General features: G+C 41.9%; 1 protein-coding gene across 2 annotated transcripts in view; it reads right to left on the bottom strand.

The window, feature by feature from the left end:
• Window positions 1–6,361: 6,361 nt before the first annotated feature.
• nova1 (NOVA alternative splicing regulator 1) overlaps window positions 6,362–15,770 on the bottom strand; it is a 50,140-nt gene continuing 40,731 nt past the window's right edge. For both annotated transcript variants that reach the window (XM_038272101.1, XM_038272102.1), the window contains exon 4: window positions 6,362–14,883. In XM_038272101.1, the coding sequence (XP_038128029.1) occupies window positions 13,864–14,883 (1,020 nt within the window). In that variant the 3' untranslated portion in view covers window positions 6,362–13,863. The remainder of the gene's footprint in view (window positions 14,884–15,770) is intronic.

Consider the following 15,770-nt stretch of genomic DNA (forward strand, 5'->3'; position numbering starts at 1 on the left):
TCCGTTGTGTTCATTTTCAATCATCTCGTCGTCCATGCTACTATGCTAACGCCACCGCCACCAAGCTGCAATGATTTGCCGCCAATGAATACCGCCGAATCTGTCGATTCATCTTGTAGTGGTGCGTCAAATGCAACGTAGATTCCCATCACATTAGATTGAATTTGGTATTGATGACGTGAAAAATAATAACAGTAACTCCATTGAAATGATTCAAAACTAAAGTAACGAGCCAATTTTTAAAAATGTAAGGAGTAGAAAGTACAGATATTTGTTTAAAAAATGTAAGGAGTAGAAGTAAAAAGTCGCCATAAAAATAAGTAGTAAAGTAAAGTAAAAAATATCAGAAAAATCTACTTGAGTACAGTAACGAGTAAGTATTTGTACTTCGTTACTTCCCATCTCTGAAATATGGACGGTAGTGCTGGAGCTCACGCTGCAAAAATGATCTAAAAGTGAGTAAAAAAGTCTAAAAGTAAGTATATTTACCCTTAATTTGAGTAGGTTAATAAGATGATCTGCCAATGGAATGAGTATTTTTACTCTTAAAATAAGATAAATAAGATTTTATGCGCTTGAAATAAGACAATGCAATAGTTTTTTTTCTTAATTTAAATGTAAATTGTCTTATTCCATTGGCAAAGTGTCTCACTTACCTTCTTAATTCAAGAAAAAATGCACTTAATTTAAGAAAAAATTAATTATTGAGATTTACATTTTTTGCAGTGCATCCAGTGATCTCTCATTTCCCAACCACAGCCAGTGCACTAACAACACGATCTTTTCAAGAAGGTTGTTGTATTTCTTCCTGCTTCTGCATAGCTAGATGCAGAATAGGGACCTTAGTTGAGTATTAATGGGGTTCAGGTCGGATGAATGCGACCTGGCCATTCAGACACAGGTCATTTTTTAAAAGATCAGATACATATCGGATTCAGGGCAACAGAGCTGGGGCCAATTCTCCAGTCTTGCGAGAATTTTATGAATCGGACCACGTATGTGCAAACAAGGCAATTACATTTCTTCTTCTTCCAGATTGACGATTCCGTCCGGCGCCATCTCTCGGCGCTGGGTCTGACGTGAGGTTTTTGGATGTACAGTGTGAGCAGGTAGATTGCATCAGAGCATTGGGCTGTACAGTGGAAGAACATACTGTGCTGTGAACTTTTAAACCCTGTGTTTTCATCATACAGTTTGAGCTGTAGCTGAGCACAATGACTGGGCCGTATGCAGAACTCCACTACCTCTTCAACTTCAGCCAGCTCCGTTGGTTCCGGTCTTTTACTAGTGGACAAACTGATTAGTCTAGGTGTGTCTGGGTGGTTACTGAGGTCAGACACATGGTCTAATCAGTTTGTCAATGAAAAAAGACAGGAAACAAAGGAGCTGGCTGAAGTTGAAGAGATGGTGGAGCTCTGCATAGAGCCTGTTAGGGACAAGAGAATGGGTTGTGCTAATGTGAGATGGAAAGGTGTTAAACATGTTTAAAAAAGAACATACTTGGAAATGCCCTCTACATGACTGCAAGTGATTGTGTGTGTGTAGGTGTGTGTGTGCGTGTGTGTGTGTGTGTGTGTAGAACGTTCATATCTAAACTGAGTAGCAGAAAAGTAATCCTAAGCCTAGAAGTGCATGGTCACAAATCAAAACCATTAATCAGCTCTACAACATCTAATAACTTAACTTATAAAAAGTAGTTATCTGAAAACATAAACTAATGATCACCAAACATCTTTAGAGGAACCCTTGTTTATCCCTGGAGAACTAACTTAGAACTAACTTACCAGATTAGCGTCTTACAAGGAGTTTTCAATCATTCTTTTACATTTTTGAGTCTCTTTTAATGTTTCTAACTTCACGCAGAGGTCTTGTCTAAGTCTTTGTTTTTCCACTTGGTTTATGTTACATTTTGGGTCCTCATCTTTAGTAAAACAAAACATTTGGAAGCCCATTGTTTTCAGTAAACCTGGTCACAAACCAAACATTTATCACAAGGATCAGTTCAATCCAAATAAAGTCAATCAGTTAAAACACTTACCAAAGCACAGGACAGCTCCCCATCAGCTGCGACCGATAACTTCCACTTCTTCTTCTGTTTTTATAGTGGTGCGCTCTGTTCCTCACCCCTCCATGAAGTGGGAGAACTCGCAAAATAGCAGGGTGTTCAAATGCTTATTTTCATCACTGTATATGTCTGTTTTGGCCTGTGATGCAGACACCCTGTCTACTTTTAAGGCTAGGCTTCAAACTTTCCTTGTTGATAAAGCTTCTAGTTAGAGTGGCTCAGGTTATCCTGAGCTATCTCTATAGTTATGCTGCTATAGGCTAAGACTGCTGGACGACATAGGGACCCCATTTCATCATTCTATCTCTATTCTCCTATTCTGCAGAATCTGTTAGTTCAATCTCTAACGTTCTGCTCTCTCTGCTTTTTCTCATAGTAGCTAGGGTGACCATATTTTCATTTGGGAAAACCAGGACACCTTGGAGCGCCGGGGGTGGGGGTGGGTGGGGGGTTAGGTGGGGGGGCGGGGGGGTTTGATTGAAAGAACAAATGTCTCATCATCGGGATTTGCTCCGTGATGAGAGGAAATGTGTTACTTGTTACTAGTTGTTTTAATGGTTATAGAGTCAGATATGTGGCGGTAATGTTTGATTTATCTAAAGGTTTTTATCTGTTACTGTGTAAATGGGTTTGGCTGTAATTTAAGGACAGATTCTAATAAATCTGCAGAGTGGGAACTATAAATCTGATAGGAGTTTCATTTTTTTATTGTTGTTTTGCACAATATGCTTAACTAAGTATTTTTTGTTGTTGAATATTAGAGATTTTGCAGATCCATTTTGTAGATACATTGTTTAGATTTACTTATATCTCTCTACCCCTTTTATAGAATAGAATAGAAAATCCCTTTACTGTCCCACAATGGGCAAATTTACAGCAGCAGAAAGATTATTGAAAATGGTCACACAAATGAGGACCTTAGAAAAATGTATAAGAATAACATAATAGGGAAGAGTTAAAATATAAAAAATAAAATTCTGTAAAGTGTTTTAACAATATAAAACTGTAGAATAAATAACCAATATGCAGCTATGGACATTTTTACAGTAATTTGAAAATAGCAGCAACATCAGAGATGTGCAGAATGACAGCAGCAGGTTATTTAACTGACTAAGGTTTCTATCATTACATTTGATTTGATTTGTTCCTGCTACCGGTGGTTGGAACCTTTATTCCACTCAGGATTCTTGTGAGTGTAGTCTTTGTTCACTTTAACTTTTTAAAAAATAAATAAATAAACAAACAGTTTTGAAAACCTCGGTATTCATTCTTTTCCTGCTTTGTGTGTCAACTTTCACGGTTGCTAAGCAACAGAGCATACGGCGGTAAAACCCGCTGAAGGGAGGACCTGTTCGAATTTACAGACAAAACTCTTCCGGCCTCCTTATTTTCAAGGACTTGGAAGGATCCAGTCTAGGTAGACCGTGTCCTTGGAGGATGCGTCCTAGGTTTTCGTACAGAGCCTCTGATTAAGAACAGGGCTGCCCGCACTGACGCGACTCAGGGATTACGTCACACGGAGTGTTGTGCGCAGTGAAATCAGGACATTTCCTCACTTTCTAAAAAAAAACCGGGACGCCCGGGACAGGACGTGAAATACGGATATGTCCCGGGAAACACGGACGTTTGGTCACCCTATAGTAGCTTCATCTGGTCTGTTCCTGTTTGGCTGTGACTCCATCCTGGAGAGAAATATTAGCTGTGCTGCTGCCATCAACACCTTTGTTTATAGATGTTGGAGATCAGCCTGTTTTCCAGTGTAGTCCTGTTTCTCTGACCGTGACTAATTGGATGTGCTCTCTTCATCCTCTGATATGGGAGCTGGCTCGGAGCTCGTCTGCCTGGCTGTATTTTTCCTGGACGGAGCCGCCTTTTACAGCTGCTTTTAATATTTATGCTTCTGTCTCCTTGAACCCCAGTCGACCTCAGCAGATGGCCGCTCACACTGAGCCTGGTTCTGCTGGAGGTTTCTTCCTGTTTAAAGGGAGTTTTTCCTCTCCACTGTCGCTACAAGCATGCTTAGTGTGAGGGATTGCTGAAGAGTCAATGAGTCGATGCAATCAACTGGTTTTGAATCAATCTGACTGGATGATCTGGTTGAACTGTAAAGGGCCTTGAGATGACGCGTGTTGTGAATTGGCGCTTTATAAATAAACTGAATTGAATTGAATATGATGTGACCTGTAGGTTTCGAGACCTCAGTGATCCAGAGACTGTTGATGCTGCAAGGTTAAAAAAAGAACAGGGCCCCGTTTACTGGATACAGTGGGATAGTCAGAGAATAATTTTTTATTTTTTTTTTTTGCTGGAGAGGGAAGGAAGCTTCACTCAATAAAAGCACTATTTGAATAAACAGAAAGGTTCCAATGAAATAATCAGGCAGTGAATTACATTTAATCTGCAGTTGGCAGTACGGGATCTAAAGATCTAACAGAACAGTCAAAGCAGAGAGGAATTTAGATCAAACCCAGAGGACAGGTGGTAGGTTCACTGGTACCAACACTTCGCCCTGGTGACATCTAACAGGACAGGTTCATTGCCCTATAAGTTTGCATGAGACCATGTTGGTGAGATCCCGTGCTGTTTACCTCAAGATGGCGATAATGGAACCAATAAATAAGTTCTTCTAAAGAGCGTTTAAATGGAGATTATTCATGAATGACAAAAATTGATGGATTCTATTGCAATCTAACGTCTCATCAGGTCAGTCGGACAAACCCAGCAGATGGTTCTAAATCAGGGTTTGATTGGAGAATAATCTCCTGATCTCTGACCATCCCACACAGCTCTGTTCACTCCGTCCTCAGGACATGGAGGGAGGAAACGCAACCTGGAGAAGTTTAAGGAAGAAACTTATTGCTGAAAGAAAACTATGTTTGTTTATTCCAACCAACTAAAAGCCCAACAGTGAAACATGGTGGGGGTAACATCATGCTGCGGGATACATTCCTTTAGTAGGAACAGGTATGTCAGAAGTGAAGGGAGGATGGATGGAGTTAAATAGGGGGAAGGATGCAGACCCTGAACATACAGAGCTGCAATTAGAGCAACATATAGTCATGAACTAGAATGGCCTAGTCAAAGTTTGGACCCATATTCATTTCTTGATTAACTTAAAGTCTCCCCATCTAATTGGATTTAGCTTCAGCAGTTTTATTGTTTCCAGCAGCAGAGTTCAGGTTTTTGGATTTCAATCCACGCTTGTTTTCCTGGTTGTTTACGCCTTTATGCAGGGGCTGATTTAGGAAATGTGGGGCCCTAGACAAAGACAGGCAGGGGGCCTCTGAATGGAGAAGACAACACATAGAACAGACCCATTCTACAGATAGAGAAATGTTAATAGAATAGACATCCATTATCTGTTCTAGGTTGTGTCCCTCTCTTCTTGTCCCTTTTCTTCTTGTTTTCCTCTCTATGTTTTGTACTCAGCTGACTTTTCATGCTGTCTCTAAAGGAATGAAAGATTTTTTCCAAGCACTAAGCTCACTTAGCTGATTGCTCCTTCCTGTGTTTCCAAAAAGGCCAAAGTAAATAACCCAGTCCTTCTTTTCACTGTAGACAAGCCATGATCTGCTTCTCTGTTCTCCATTTTTCATTTGGATGAAATAATAGCTGCATGAATCATGACAGCAGACAAGATAGAGGAGAGCAGGAGGCGGGGTTACCAATCTACTCGCTCTGGAGAGCAGAGTTCGCTGCTTTTAGATGTTGTCTCCAAAGTCTCCAGTTGCAGAAAAAAGTCTCTAGATTTGGCGCTAGGAGCTTTTTAGAAATCAAAGTGCTAGAGGGGTCTGAAAAGTGGCTAAATATAGCGACTAAAGCGCTAAGTTAGCAACACTGCTCTTTGCATGGTTTGTTTTCAAATGGTTTGCTGCTGTCTGTTTGGACCTTTCTGAACATGTGCAGCAAATGGACTGATCCAATATGGTGGACACTGAAGGGGGGGGGGCTGAGAAACACTTGATATTATAAGCGTTCTGATGACATTTTAGCCAAAGGATTTTTATCAGAAACATAATTAATGTGCACAAATAAGGAATAGTTGTATCAACCATACATGTACATGTTTTATGGGGCCCCCAGGAACTTGGGGCCCTAGGCAACCCCCTAGTATTGCTTAATCCCCCCCCTGGTTCTATGTTTATTTGTCTCATCATAACCCCAATAAATTCTGTCAAATAACAGGAACCCTGAAAATGTTTATGTTGTTATCAGGTGTCAAAGGTCTCCTTAACCTTTGACCTTCCGTGTCAGGCCAAGCCCGGGTGGAGGAGAATAAATGAAACAGAAGACAAGTGATGTTAAAATGAACATTTATAATGACTCTTTGTTGCCGTCGCAAAAATAATCTTTAAAAAACAATTCAATTATTAACACTGAAATGCTGACTTCACTGGTAGTCCACGAGTCATAGAACACAACTCACTGAATTTCTTTTTTTACAAACACAGTACTACAGTTACATTAAATATCATTACCGTTAAATCTAGAATGAAGGATGCGGAAATAAACAAACAGAAACAATGAGCATTCGAATCCTCTCATCCTTCACCATAGTAGCTGTTGTCTTTTAATACAAAATATCCTGATGTTTCTGACCGAAGCAGAAAACAGACTGGCAGCATAACAGTAATGGTACGTGGGCTCCAACGCTGCACAAATAGGGTGATGTTTTCTTATAGGGGGACGGACCCAACAGTTATGGCGGCTGGCTGCCTTTTGGCTCAGTAGGGAATTATTTGGCACAATTATGGACAGAGATTTTCCACAAAAGCTTTCTCACTTTTTTCTCCTAAAATGGCACAAGAAAGGCATTTTTGTTTTGTTTCATTTCTGAACCACGTTCAAAGGACTTGTATAAATGCTCTCGGAGAAAGCCCTTTAGGTAGTTTACGCTGCCGACTTTCACAGATTCTCCTCGTTTGTCGAAACAACAAAAAAGACGACTGTTCTCGTTTGTAACAAAGAGAAACAGACCCAATGAACAAAACATCACTTTGCTCAAGCCGGAAACATTTGATCTTATGCTGTCAGTCCATTTTGTCTGAGATGGAACGAACAGAGATTAAACAGCATCAAAGCATAACCCAGAATGTAAAGAACATGAAACCGTATCACGGTACAGACGTGCTTCCTCACGTTTTCCACATAAGCAAGCTTTAAATCAAAGAAAAACAAACAACAGAACAGTCTTCAGAGTCTAAGAGTTTCATCTCCAACGGACACCAGTTCTGAGGATGTCGAAGAGCAACAAAGTTCATGGGAGGTGTCGATGGTCAAAGAGCAGTAATGGCCTCATGTCTGGTTTGTTAAGAATCCTATTAGATTTCCCGTTTAAAGGGGCGGACACAGTTGCAGGTTCTCGGTGTAATGAATCACAAGTCGTGGAGCGATGCAGAGACTCAGGTAGAACTGGTTCAAAGAGAGGAGTGAGCGGCCGGAACCGGTTCCAAACCAGTCTTGGCCTTCCTGTAGGGGCTCCGCAGGGAGCGGATCATGACTGACCAGAAAATCAAAAACACAATCACCTTTGGAATGATGCTGCCAACTGGTCTGGGTGTGAAACACAGAACAGGGAAACAGAAAAATAACTGGAACCAGCAAGGCTCCACCAGTCCCAGCTACCAGAGTCTCTCTTTATGTTGCTGGTGCCAAAAAAAGAAAAAAAAACCCTCTTAGATCTGACAGTAACATCGCCGCTCACTTCACGGCTAAAGCCCAAATTTTCTGGCAACACAAGAAAAAATAAATTTGGAATTTGAGAATCTAAAGGAAGGAGATGATTGGTTGTGCCGCCCTGCAGGGAATGTGGCAGAGGAGCCTTGGAGAGAGAAAACAGGAGCTACTTTTCTATTTGTCTGAGATTCCAGCCTTTCCCATCCTCCTGGACTTCCGACACAGACTAGCAAATCAAATCAGAACAAAGGATGACAGCAACATGGTTGTGGAAAGCCAACACGGTTTGCTTCGTTTCCCTCCCGCCCATCAATAAAGTGCATTTATGCAACATCAAACAAACAGGAAAATGTTGACAGCAAATCGGAAGTTGTGTTCGCATATCTGGTTCATAACTGCGGCCGTGTGGGGCCTACCTGACTGGAGCTGGAAAAAAAGGTTTTCACTTTACATGTAGTGGACATTCCTGCCGTGGCGTCACGTGACAGACAGACAGACATTCAACAGAACCGGAACAGAACCGAAGAACAGAAGAAATGAGTACATTCATAGAGTAGATCTGGGCTTTACGGCTGTGACAGAAAAACGCGGTTAAAGTATCTGACTGAGATCCTAGAAACACAAAGAGCCAATGCACTGAGTAACATTTTCAGGTTTGCTTGTTTCACATTTGAATCCTCCTCTAGATCTAAAAAACACATCAGATCTTCTCAGATGATGGTTAGAGATGAGTCCGACCCATGAGAAATCCCATCTCAGATGTGTGTTCATGTTTTTTTTTTGTTCTTTTCGGGCCAACATGACGATAATGAGCTCCCTCCCAACTCCCAACGTAAAGATCAACAGTTTTAACATGAGGTGAGTTCAACTTAAAGAGATATACATCTGACCGCATGCAGCGCTTATGTCTCTGAATGTTGCGAGAAGACCCCTCGCACGTTTTTTGACTTTTTTTCTGTTTTTTTCTTTTTTTTTTCCTCCATAATTTTACTTTGATACCATGCAATAGAAGACGTGCAAAAAGATAACACCGAACTCCACAAACACATTGTTTGATTGTTAATGGCTATGTTATGGATGCTTATAACATGTTTATGCTTAGTCCATGCTGGCCTATAGAGACATTAGTGGAAAACAGCGGTACTAAAGCCACAGGTCAAACAAACACACAAGGATGCATGGAGGGTAAAACAACATGGATCCATAAAAAATCACAATCTTTAACTCTTATTCTATGTACCTATGGGATAAAACGATGCACAAAAAAATTCTTTGTCCTTTGTTTTCTTAAGTAATGTATTTGATTATCTTTTCTTAACTCAAAAGATAGTGTTTGATTGGCACTTGATCAGCACTTCTAAACATGTTATTGATATCTAACATTTGATCGCACATCTACAATTTCAGAAGCTGCAGAGGTCTAGTTTGGCACAGGTCATACTATGGAGTCTATTATTACTTTTCTATCTTACCAATACCGTATAGCTTCCTATACACCTCCGTTTATGCTCCTCCCTGTCGGAGCACATCTCTAATCAACAGACCAGACATCTTTTCCACTAAAATATTTTTGTATAGTTTACTTATCAAATAGCAGCATTTTCATAACTTACAAAAAGAAGTACATGTAAACCTATTCATTCAAAATCTTAGTATTTTCAAAAGTCCATACAACAGACATAAAACACAAAACAGGACAACATGCTACTATATTGCTTCCAATATTCTTAACATTTTTCTTACTGTCAAACTAAATCTTCAGTGACAGGAATATGGACACCACCGCCCGATGATGAGGCGTCATAATGCACAAACAAACTGCGAAGCTAATCTTAGTCAGGCTTAGTCGGCACTCTCATCATCCACACAGATATAACATAGTTTCACATTGTATTGACAACGCTGGACTGCATTTGGACTACAAACTAGAATAGCTACAATAAAGTACATATAGATCATATGACGTGACATATCGTATTCCACAGAAATGAGCTCGAGTCATTTTCAGATAGCAGGATATGCATAAAGGATGTCACTGTTTCGGCTTGAGGTCACTAACAAGTCGCTCTCTCTTGCTGTCTTATGCATTCTGTCTGAAATATTCAGTCTAGAGCTCGGCCATCTAATTAATATTCCTCCTACCAGGATTTGCCTTTTTTTTTTTGGAAAAAAAAGAAGAAAAAAAAACAACCCAGATTACCTTCCTTTGAAAATGCCAGGCCTGTCCGAATCTGTCCAGTTCCTCAAGCTGAGGACATTTGACACGTTGAGCTAACGTTGCTGGTTGGTCTCGGTGGGTGTCACAGTTTTGGAGGCAGGTGGTTTCTGTGCATTTTAGCCTTGTGAACTCTGTGGCCTGGGAAAACATTTTCATACCCCTACGACCCGTAGTGCATAACTCCCACCCACAGTGCGTCCAACGCATCGCCCATGAGACGACAAGACACGAGGGGAGGAGAAAGAGGGGGAGAGCACAGTGTAGGAAGGAAGGAGCGCCCGGCGAGGGGCCGGGGGACGCAGGACACTCCGGGGAAGAAAATGTGGAGAGGAAATCTAATGAGAGGGAGAGAAAGCAGATTTTGGCGCAACGTATTGATCAGGGAGTTCTGAAGGAGAGCTCTCTGGAGTCCAACAGTCCAGTTGCATTGATAAAACACCCCCGTTTTGTGCTTGTATCTCATTATATGCTAAAATCTTGGGCAGTAAAAGGTTCTGTTATGCAATGATTTCACAGGTGGCCAGATTGTAGCTATGGATGACTGCAAGGCCTCCAAGCGCTAGTGAGAGGAAGAGATTTGAGCTGGGAAGAAAGCCTCGCTGCTCGTTTCGCCACGCACAACATCGACACACAGAGTTGTTTCAAATACTTTGAAATCTGACGACTTTAATGCATGAATTCTAAAAGAAAACAAAGTCAATCGATCAGCTTCTCTTACAACTGGAAGCATGTAGATTTCCTGGACACGACTCAGCACCGGCCCTCACAGCTTCGCATTGAGGAAACTGATCATAGAGCTTGTGTTGATGGTGCCTACTGGAAACGTCAGAGAGCAACATGATGGACAGGAGAGGACGCCGCAGGGAGGGACGGAAAACGCTCACTAATTAATAAAAGCAAAGATCAAAAGGTGCTGGAGTAAAAGAGACACATGTGGAGAAATCCCCTCTGTTGGTACCAGGAGGCAGAGCCGGCCCAGGACTCTATGTGGCCCTAACCAAACCACAATGGGGGCCCATTCCAGTTATTATGATTAATTATTTAACTAAATTCCCTCCTAATCACAGTTTTTACTTAACCTTTACATCCTAAATTAGAATAATTTATTTGCTCGGCAGCAGCAGAGACACAAGCAGGAGAAACAAAAAATTAAAACTAGCATCGATCAGTTATAGTTGTGAACTACGACTTTATTTACAGAATAAAAATGGATTTATATTATTAATATTATTCATTTTCTTGCACATTTCTAGGATCTATATTTTTAGTGAACCTGTAAAAATTCATTCACGCCCTCCAGGCCAGTAGGTGGCGGTAATGCGACTCACCTCTACATCCAGTGGTAAGAATGCATTGAACGATTGTTGAAAAGTGGTGGAGGATTTGTTCATTGGGCAGAAATGACAAAATAGAGGCTTTGGGGGAAAAAAGATTTTGTCCAAACTGAAACAAAGAGTTGACGAGTTACCGCAGCATCACACCACCAAGTCTATGCTTCACAGGACCGTTTATGATCAAATCAGTTCAGAGGCCATCACCAATCAAGATTTATTTGAAGTTAAAATAATTTCATATGATTTCAAACATTACTAAGTGTTAAAAAAAGGAATTTATTGAAAAAGCCTGTAATTAGCTTTAATTACCATGATCCACCATTGCTGTCTGCATCAAACCAAGAACCTTTTCCTCCAAATGAAGAGTATCAATGAATTAATCTGTCAGAATTGAAATACTTTAAATGTTTAATTAAATTGAAATTCCTATTAAAAATGTTAATAATTTAAAAAAAGACTAATTATTTATCAAGATTCAGACATATTTAATGTTTTGCCCCCTGCTGAATTTTAACTTAACTTATAGCATCTTATTTAACTCATCAAGAAAACAAGCGTTCAACTGGCCTGTGAAAACAAGACATAGTGGTTGACAATAAAAAGGCGAAAATAAATGTATATAAAAGTTACGTCATAGCTTCGACTACATTTGGATGGAAACTGTGGACTAAAATTGTCCAACATGTAATATATTGGACATATGTTAGCTCAGTAAAGTCTGAAGAAGTTAATAGTTTGGAGTTTTGGGCCGGCTCTGCAGATCTGGTGACATAAATGTGTGTGTGTGTATGTATATATATATATATATATACATTTATATATATATATATATATATATATATAAATGTATGTATGTATTGACGTCCCTAGCAGGACAGACATGGTGGTCTAAATGCCTCACAGTGCAGACTTTAAAGAGTCGTGATGAACGCTATGGATAGCAGCACAGAGGGGAGCAGAGCTTCTTACTTTTGGGCCTGCCACTGTCAGACTAGCTAGTAGCACTGAAAGATAACGATCCCAAAACATCGTAGGTTTCAATATATGCTCTACGTCAGCGTTTATGTACTTTGGGAACAATAATATTCATTTTAATTCCCTGTGTTTCTTTTTGTCTTGATGGAAATCAGGAAGCATTGCCCACAGGCAGGTGGCTCCACTATTTGGTAACTGCATGGAAATCGCTTCGTTGTTCACAGATAAAGGTTCTTCCAGCTCTTCTTATCAAAATGCTTTGTAGTGCTTTGTTTTCTGCCACTGCTCTCAGGAGGTCTGACCCTTTGCTTGATTCTTGGTGTTCCAAATGTCTGGCTAAGGCAAACGTATGTCAGGAGTTTTCTTCTGCAAAATGTTCAGCTAGTATTACAAAACAACAGGTTTGTATTAGAACAGCTAGACTGCTTTTGTTGATAGAAATCATTTGACAGTCGTTGGATATGAAGCTGGGTCGGGTCCAGTGGGCTACCAATGGCTGGACGACACTTTAAACCAGGTGGAAACTCAAGTGGAAAGTTTTGAATTCCACCGTAAAGGAGATAGAAGTCCTATAGCACCAAGAAAGGGTTAATCATCAACACGTTTCTTTGTGTTCGTAGCAGTGGCGGAATATAATGTCACGTCGGAGAGTTTGTGCGTTTGTGGGAGCATTCTCTATGCCTGTTTGTGTTTTTTATACATTCCTGTGTGTCTCTTCTGTCCTCTCACACTGAGTCTTGAACCCTTGAACTACACCTGCAGACAGCAAGTACAGGCTGGGGTGACTTATACATTTCTTTCACTGCAACACAATGTTTGATCCCTGTAAAAAAAAAATAGCAACAGGCGCAAATTGTTTTTACATTCAGATCAACCTGCAACCACAGGTTTAAATAATCGACGCGTGTTTGGATGAGACTATGTCGATAAGTTAAAGGATGCAAATATAAAATACCCAAATTGAGTCATTTCAGTTATGAAATGAGCTAGAATTCAAGACATGTCCACATAGATGTGATTTTGTTTATTTGTAAAGAAACTATACTTGGACTGCTGCCCTAAATAGCTGAGATGAGTTCAGGTGCTTGTTGTTAAACCCCTCCCCCTGTTAACAATGCCTTCTGCATTGACAGCAAAGAGCAAGGTTTTGTAAAACAGCCGGATCTTCGTCCGACACGCTCAGCTCACCGGGAGCCGACGTCTCAGACCGTCTGAAATCCAACAAAAACAATCACTCCAAAGAAAGAAATGAGACAGTAATGAGGTTTAGAGAAGGGCGAGACCCCGCGGCCTCGCGCCTGAATCTGCGACTTGGCAGTGGACCAGTTCAGCTTACTCTGATCACCATTGTCAAAAGGACTTGACACAAACTTTTAAAAAACATCAGGACTTCTGTCCTAAAAACACACTCACAAATCACACACACTTATCTTGGTTGTCTCCCCCGCCTCCTCCTTTGTAACTCTTTCATCATATACTGAAATATTGAACATATATTTGGACATTTCTTTTTTTTTTTTCTCTACTCTTCTTGACTCTCTTCTTTCCTTTCTTTTTCTGTCCTCATCCTTTTCTTCTGTTCCCTTCGCTTGGTTTTAGCCCACCTTCTGTGGGTTGGTGGCGCGCACGCCCTGCTCGTACGTGATCCGCTGGCTGATCAGATACTGCGCTGCTTGTGTGGCGGCCGGCGACCCTGTTATTGTAACTTTACGGTTCCGAGTCCCTGGAATGAACTCTCCCTTTTTGGAGATCTGGATACGGGCTCCTGTCAGCTCCTGGTACTCCACCAGCGTTTTCCCTCCTTTCCCCAGAATAGCTCCCACAAGATTCTCGGGCACAGCGATTTCAACCACGTCCTTGGCTCCGTCTGCCAACTTTTCTGTTGCCAACAGGGAGGAAGCCATTAATGGGGATGAAGCATTTAGGTAACCATTGGAAGCTCCGGTAGCAGCTGCTAGAGAGCCCAGGGAGAACCCACCAAGGCCAGTAGCGGGGTGGCCAGCACTGCTGGAGGCATCATTAGCATAGGAGGCCAACAGGTTAGCTGCAGCAGCAGCAGCGGGGTTAGCGCTAGCTGCAACTGCGGCGAGGACTCCAGAGGCAGCTGCGGGGTTGAGACCCAGGCCCAGGGTGTTAGTATTGTAGCCATAGCTGGCCAGGGTATTCAGGGCTGAGGTGATGGCCAGCAGATCGTTGCCAGAGAAACTGGACATGGCGGCAGGGAAGGCACCCATTCCTGTCAATCCGGCCTGGCCCAGAAGGCTGGAGGCAGTGGCTGCTGCCGCGGCCGCATTGGGCAGCACCTCGGCTGTGTTGGCGTAAGGGGAGCCGGTGGGGTTGGAGTTGGCCACTGGGCCGGAGACATTGGAGTAGCTGATGTTCAGGCAGCTGCTGCTCTGAGGGTCCTCCTGGATTTTCTGCACAATGATTTCCACAGCCTTACGGTTCTGTTCAGGTTCCCCGCTGATGGTCACCACTCGTTCCTGCAGGTTGATGCCTTCCGGCTTCTGGGAGAGCTGCACCCAAGCTCCCGACTGCTCCATCACTGCTTTCACTGTGGCGCCACCCTTACCAATGATCAGTCCAGCTGTACTGTTGGGTACAATTAATTTGGCCTGCAGAGAAATAGAAAGATGGTGGTAGCAAAAACAGGCAACATGAGGAGCACTGAACAGCATTAACAGTAAACAGATCTCTGACTGAGTCAGAGTACTACAGCGGCCCTCGCTTTACTCAGCAGTTTGTTAATCCCGGGGGTTTAGGCTGCAGCTGCCACACTACCACATGGTTCTATCCAACTATGGATGACTGCAGGTAAAAATAACCACATACACTCAAATTTTCCTCACCCTGCCACACTGTAGGTCACAGTCAGAGACGTTTGAGAAGGGAACTGCTCCACACCTTCATACTGCTTGCTAGAAACATTTTAAATATTGAATGATCTCATAACCGGATGCATCATTGGTGAATCAAACTACTGCTTAGCTCTCTGAGATGGCTGCAACAATAACAGCTACGCCATGTTTACAGGGACTACAGTCTATCTACCAGCGACAACAGTATGGGTCAATTATACCCTTTTCCCACTGGCTGAAAAACCTGTTTAAACCCGGGAGAATGGTTATTTTAGTGTCAGTGAGAACAGCCCACTGATGTGTGTCTACCAGGGTCAAACGACTCGGCAAGCGACCCGCTTTAAAATCACCTCGGCTCTGATCGGCATGCCTTGGGAACACCAGAGCTGGGTCGACCCTCTAAATTACATAACGCCATTGAACACATCGTACGGAGGTCAACACACCGCCCAGTCGCTTCTGATCTAACAAGGAGAATCAACTCTGTTTCCATTTCTCTAAACATGGAGCAGCTCTGGTGAGAGGAATTCAGACAGATAATAGAGAGAAACAATAAAACACACTGACTAAACCCTGGCTTCCTTTCATCACTTTCCTGATTTCTATCGCACTGGTGACATCATCAACGCTAACCCAGTGTGATG

This window comes from Cyprinodon tularosa, unplaced genomic scaffold (assembly GCF_016077235.1).
Source record: "Cyprinodon tularosa strain WSP-4 unplaced genomic scaffold, ASM1607723v1 ctg818, whole genome shotgun sequence".
Lineage (NCBI taxonomy): Eukaryota > Metazoa > Chordata > Actinopteri > Cyprinodontiformes > Cyprinodontidae > Cyprinodon > Cyprinodon tularosa.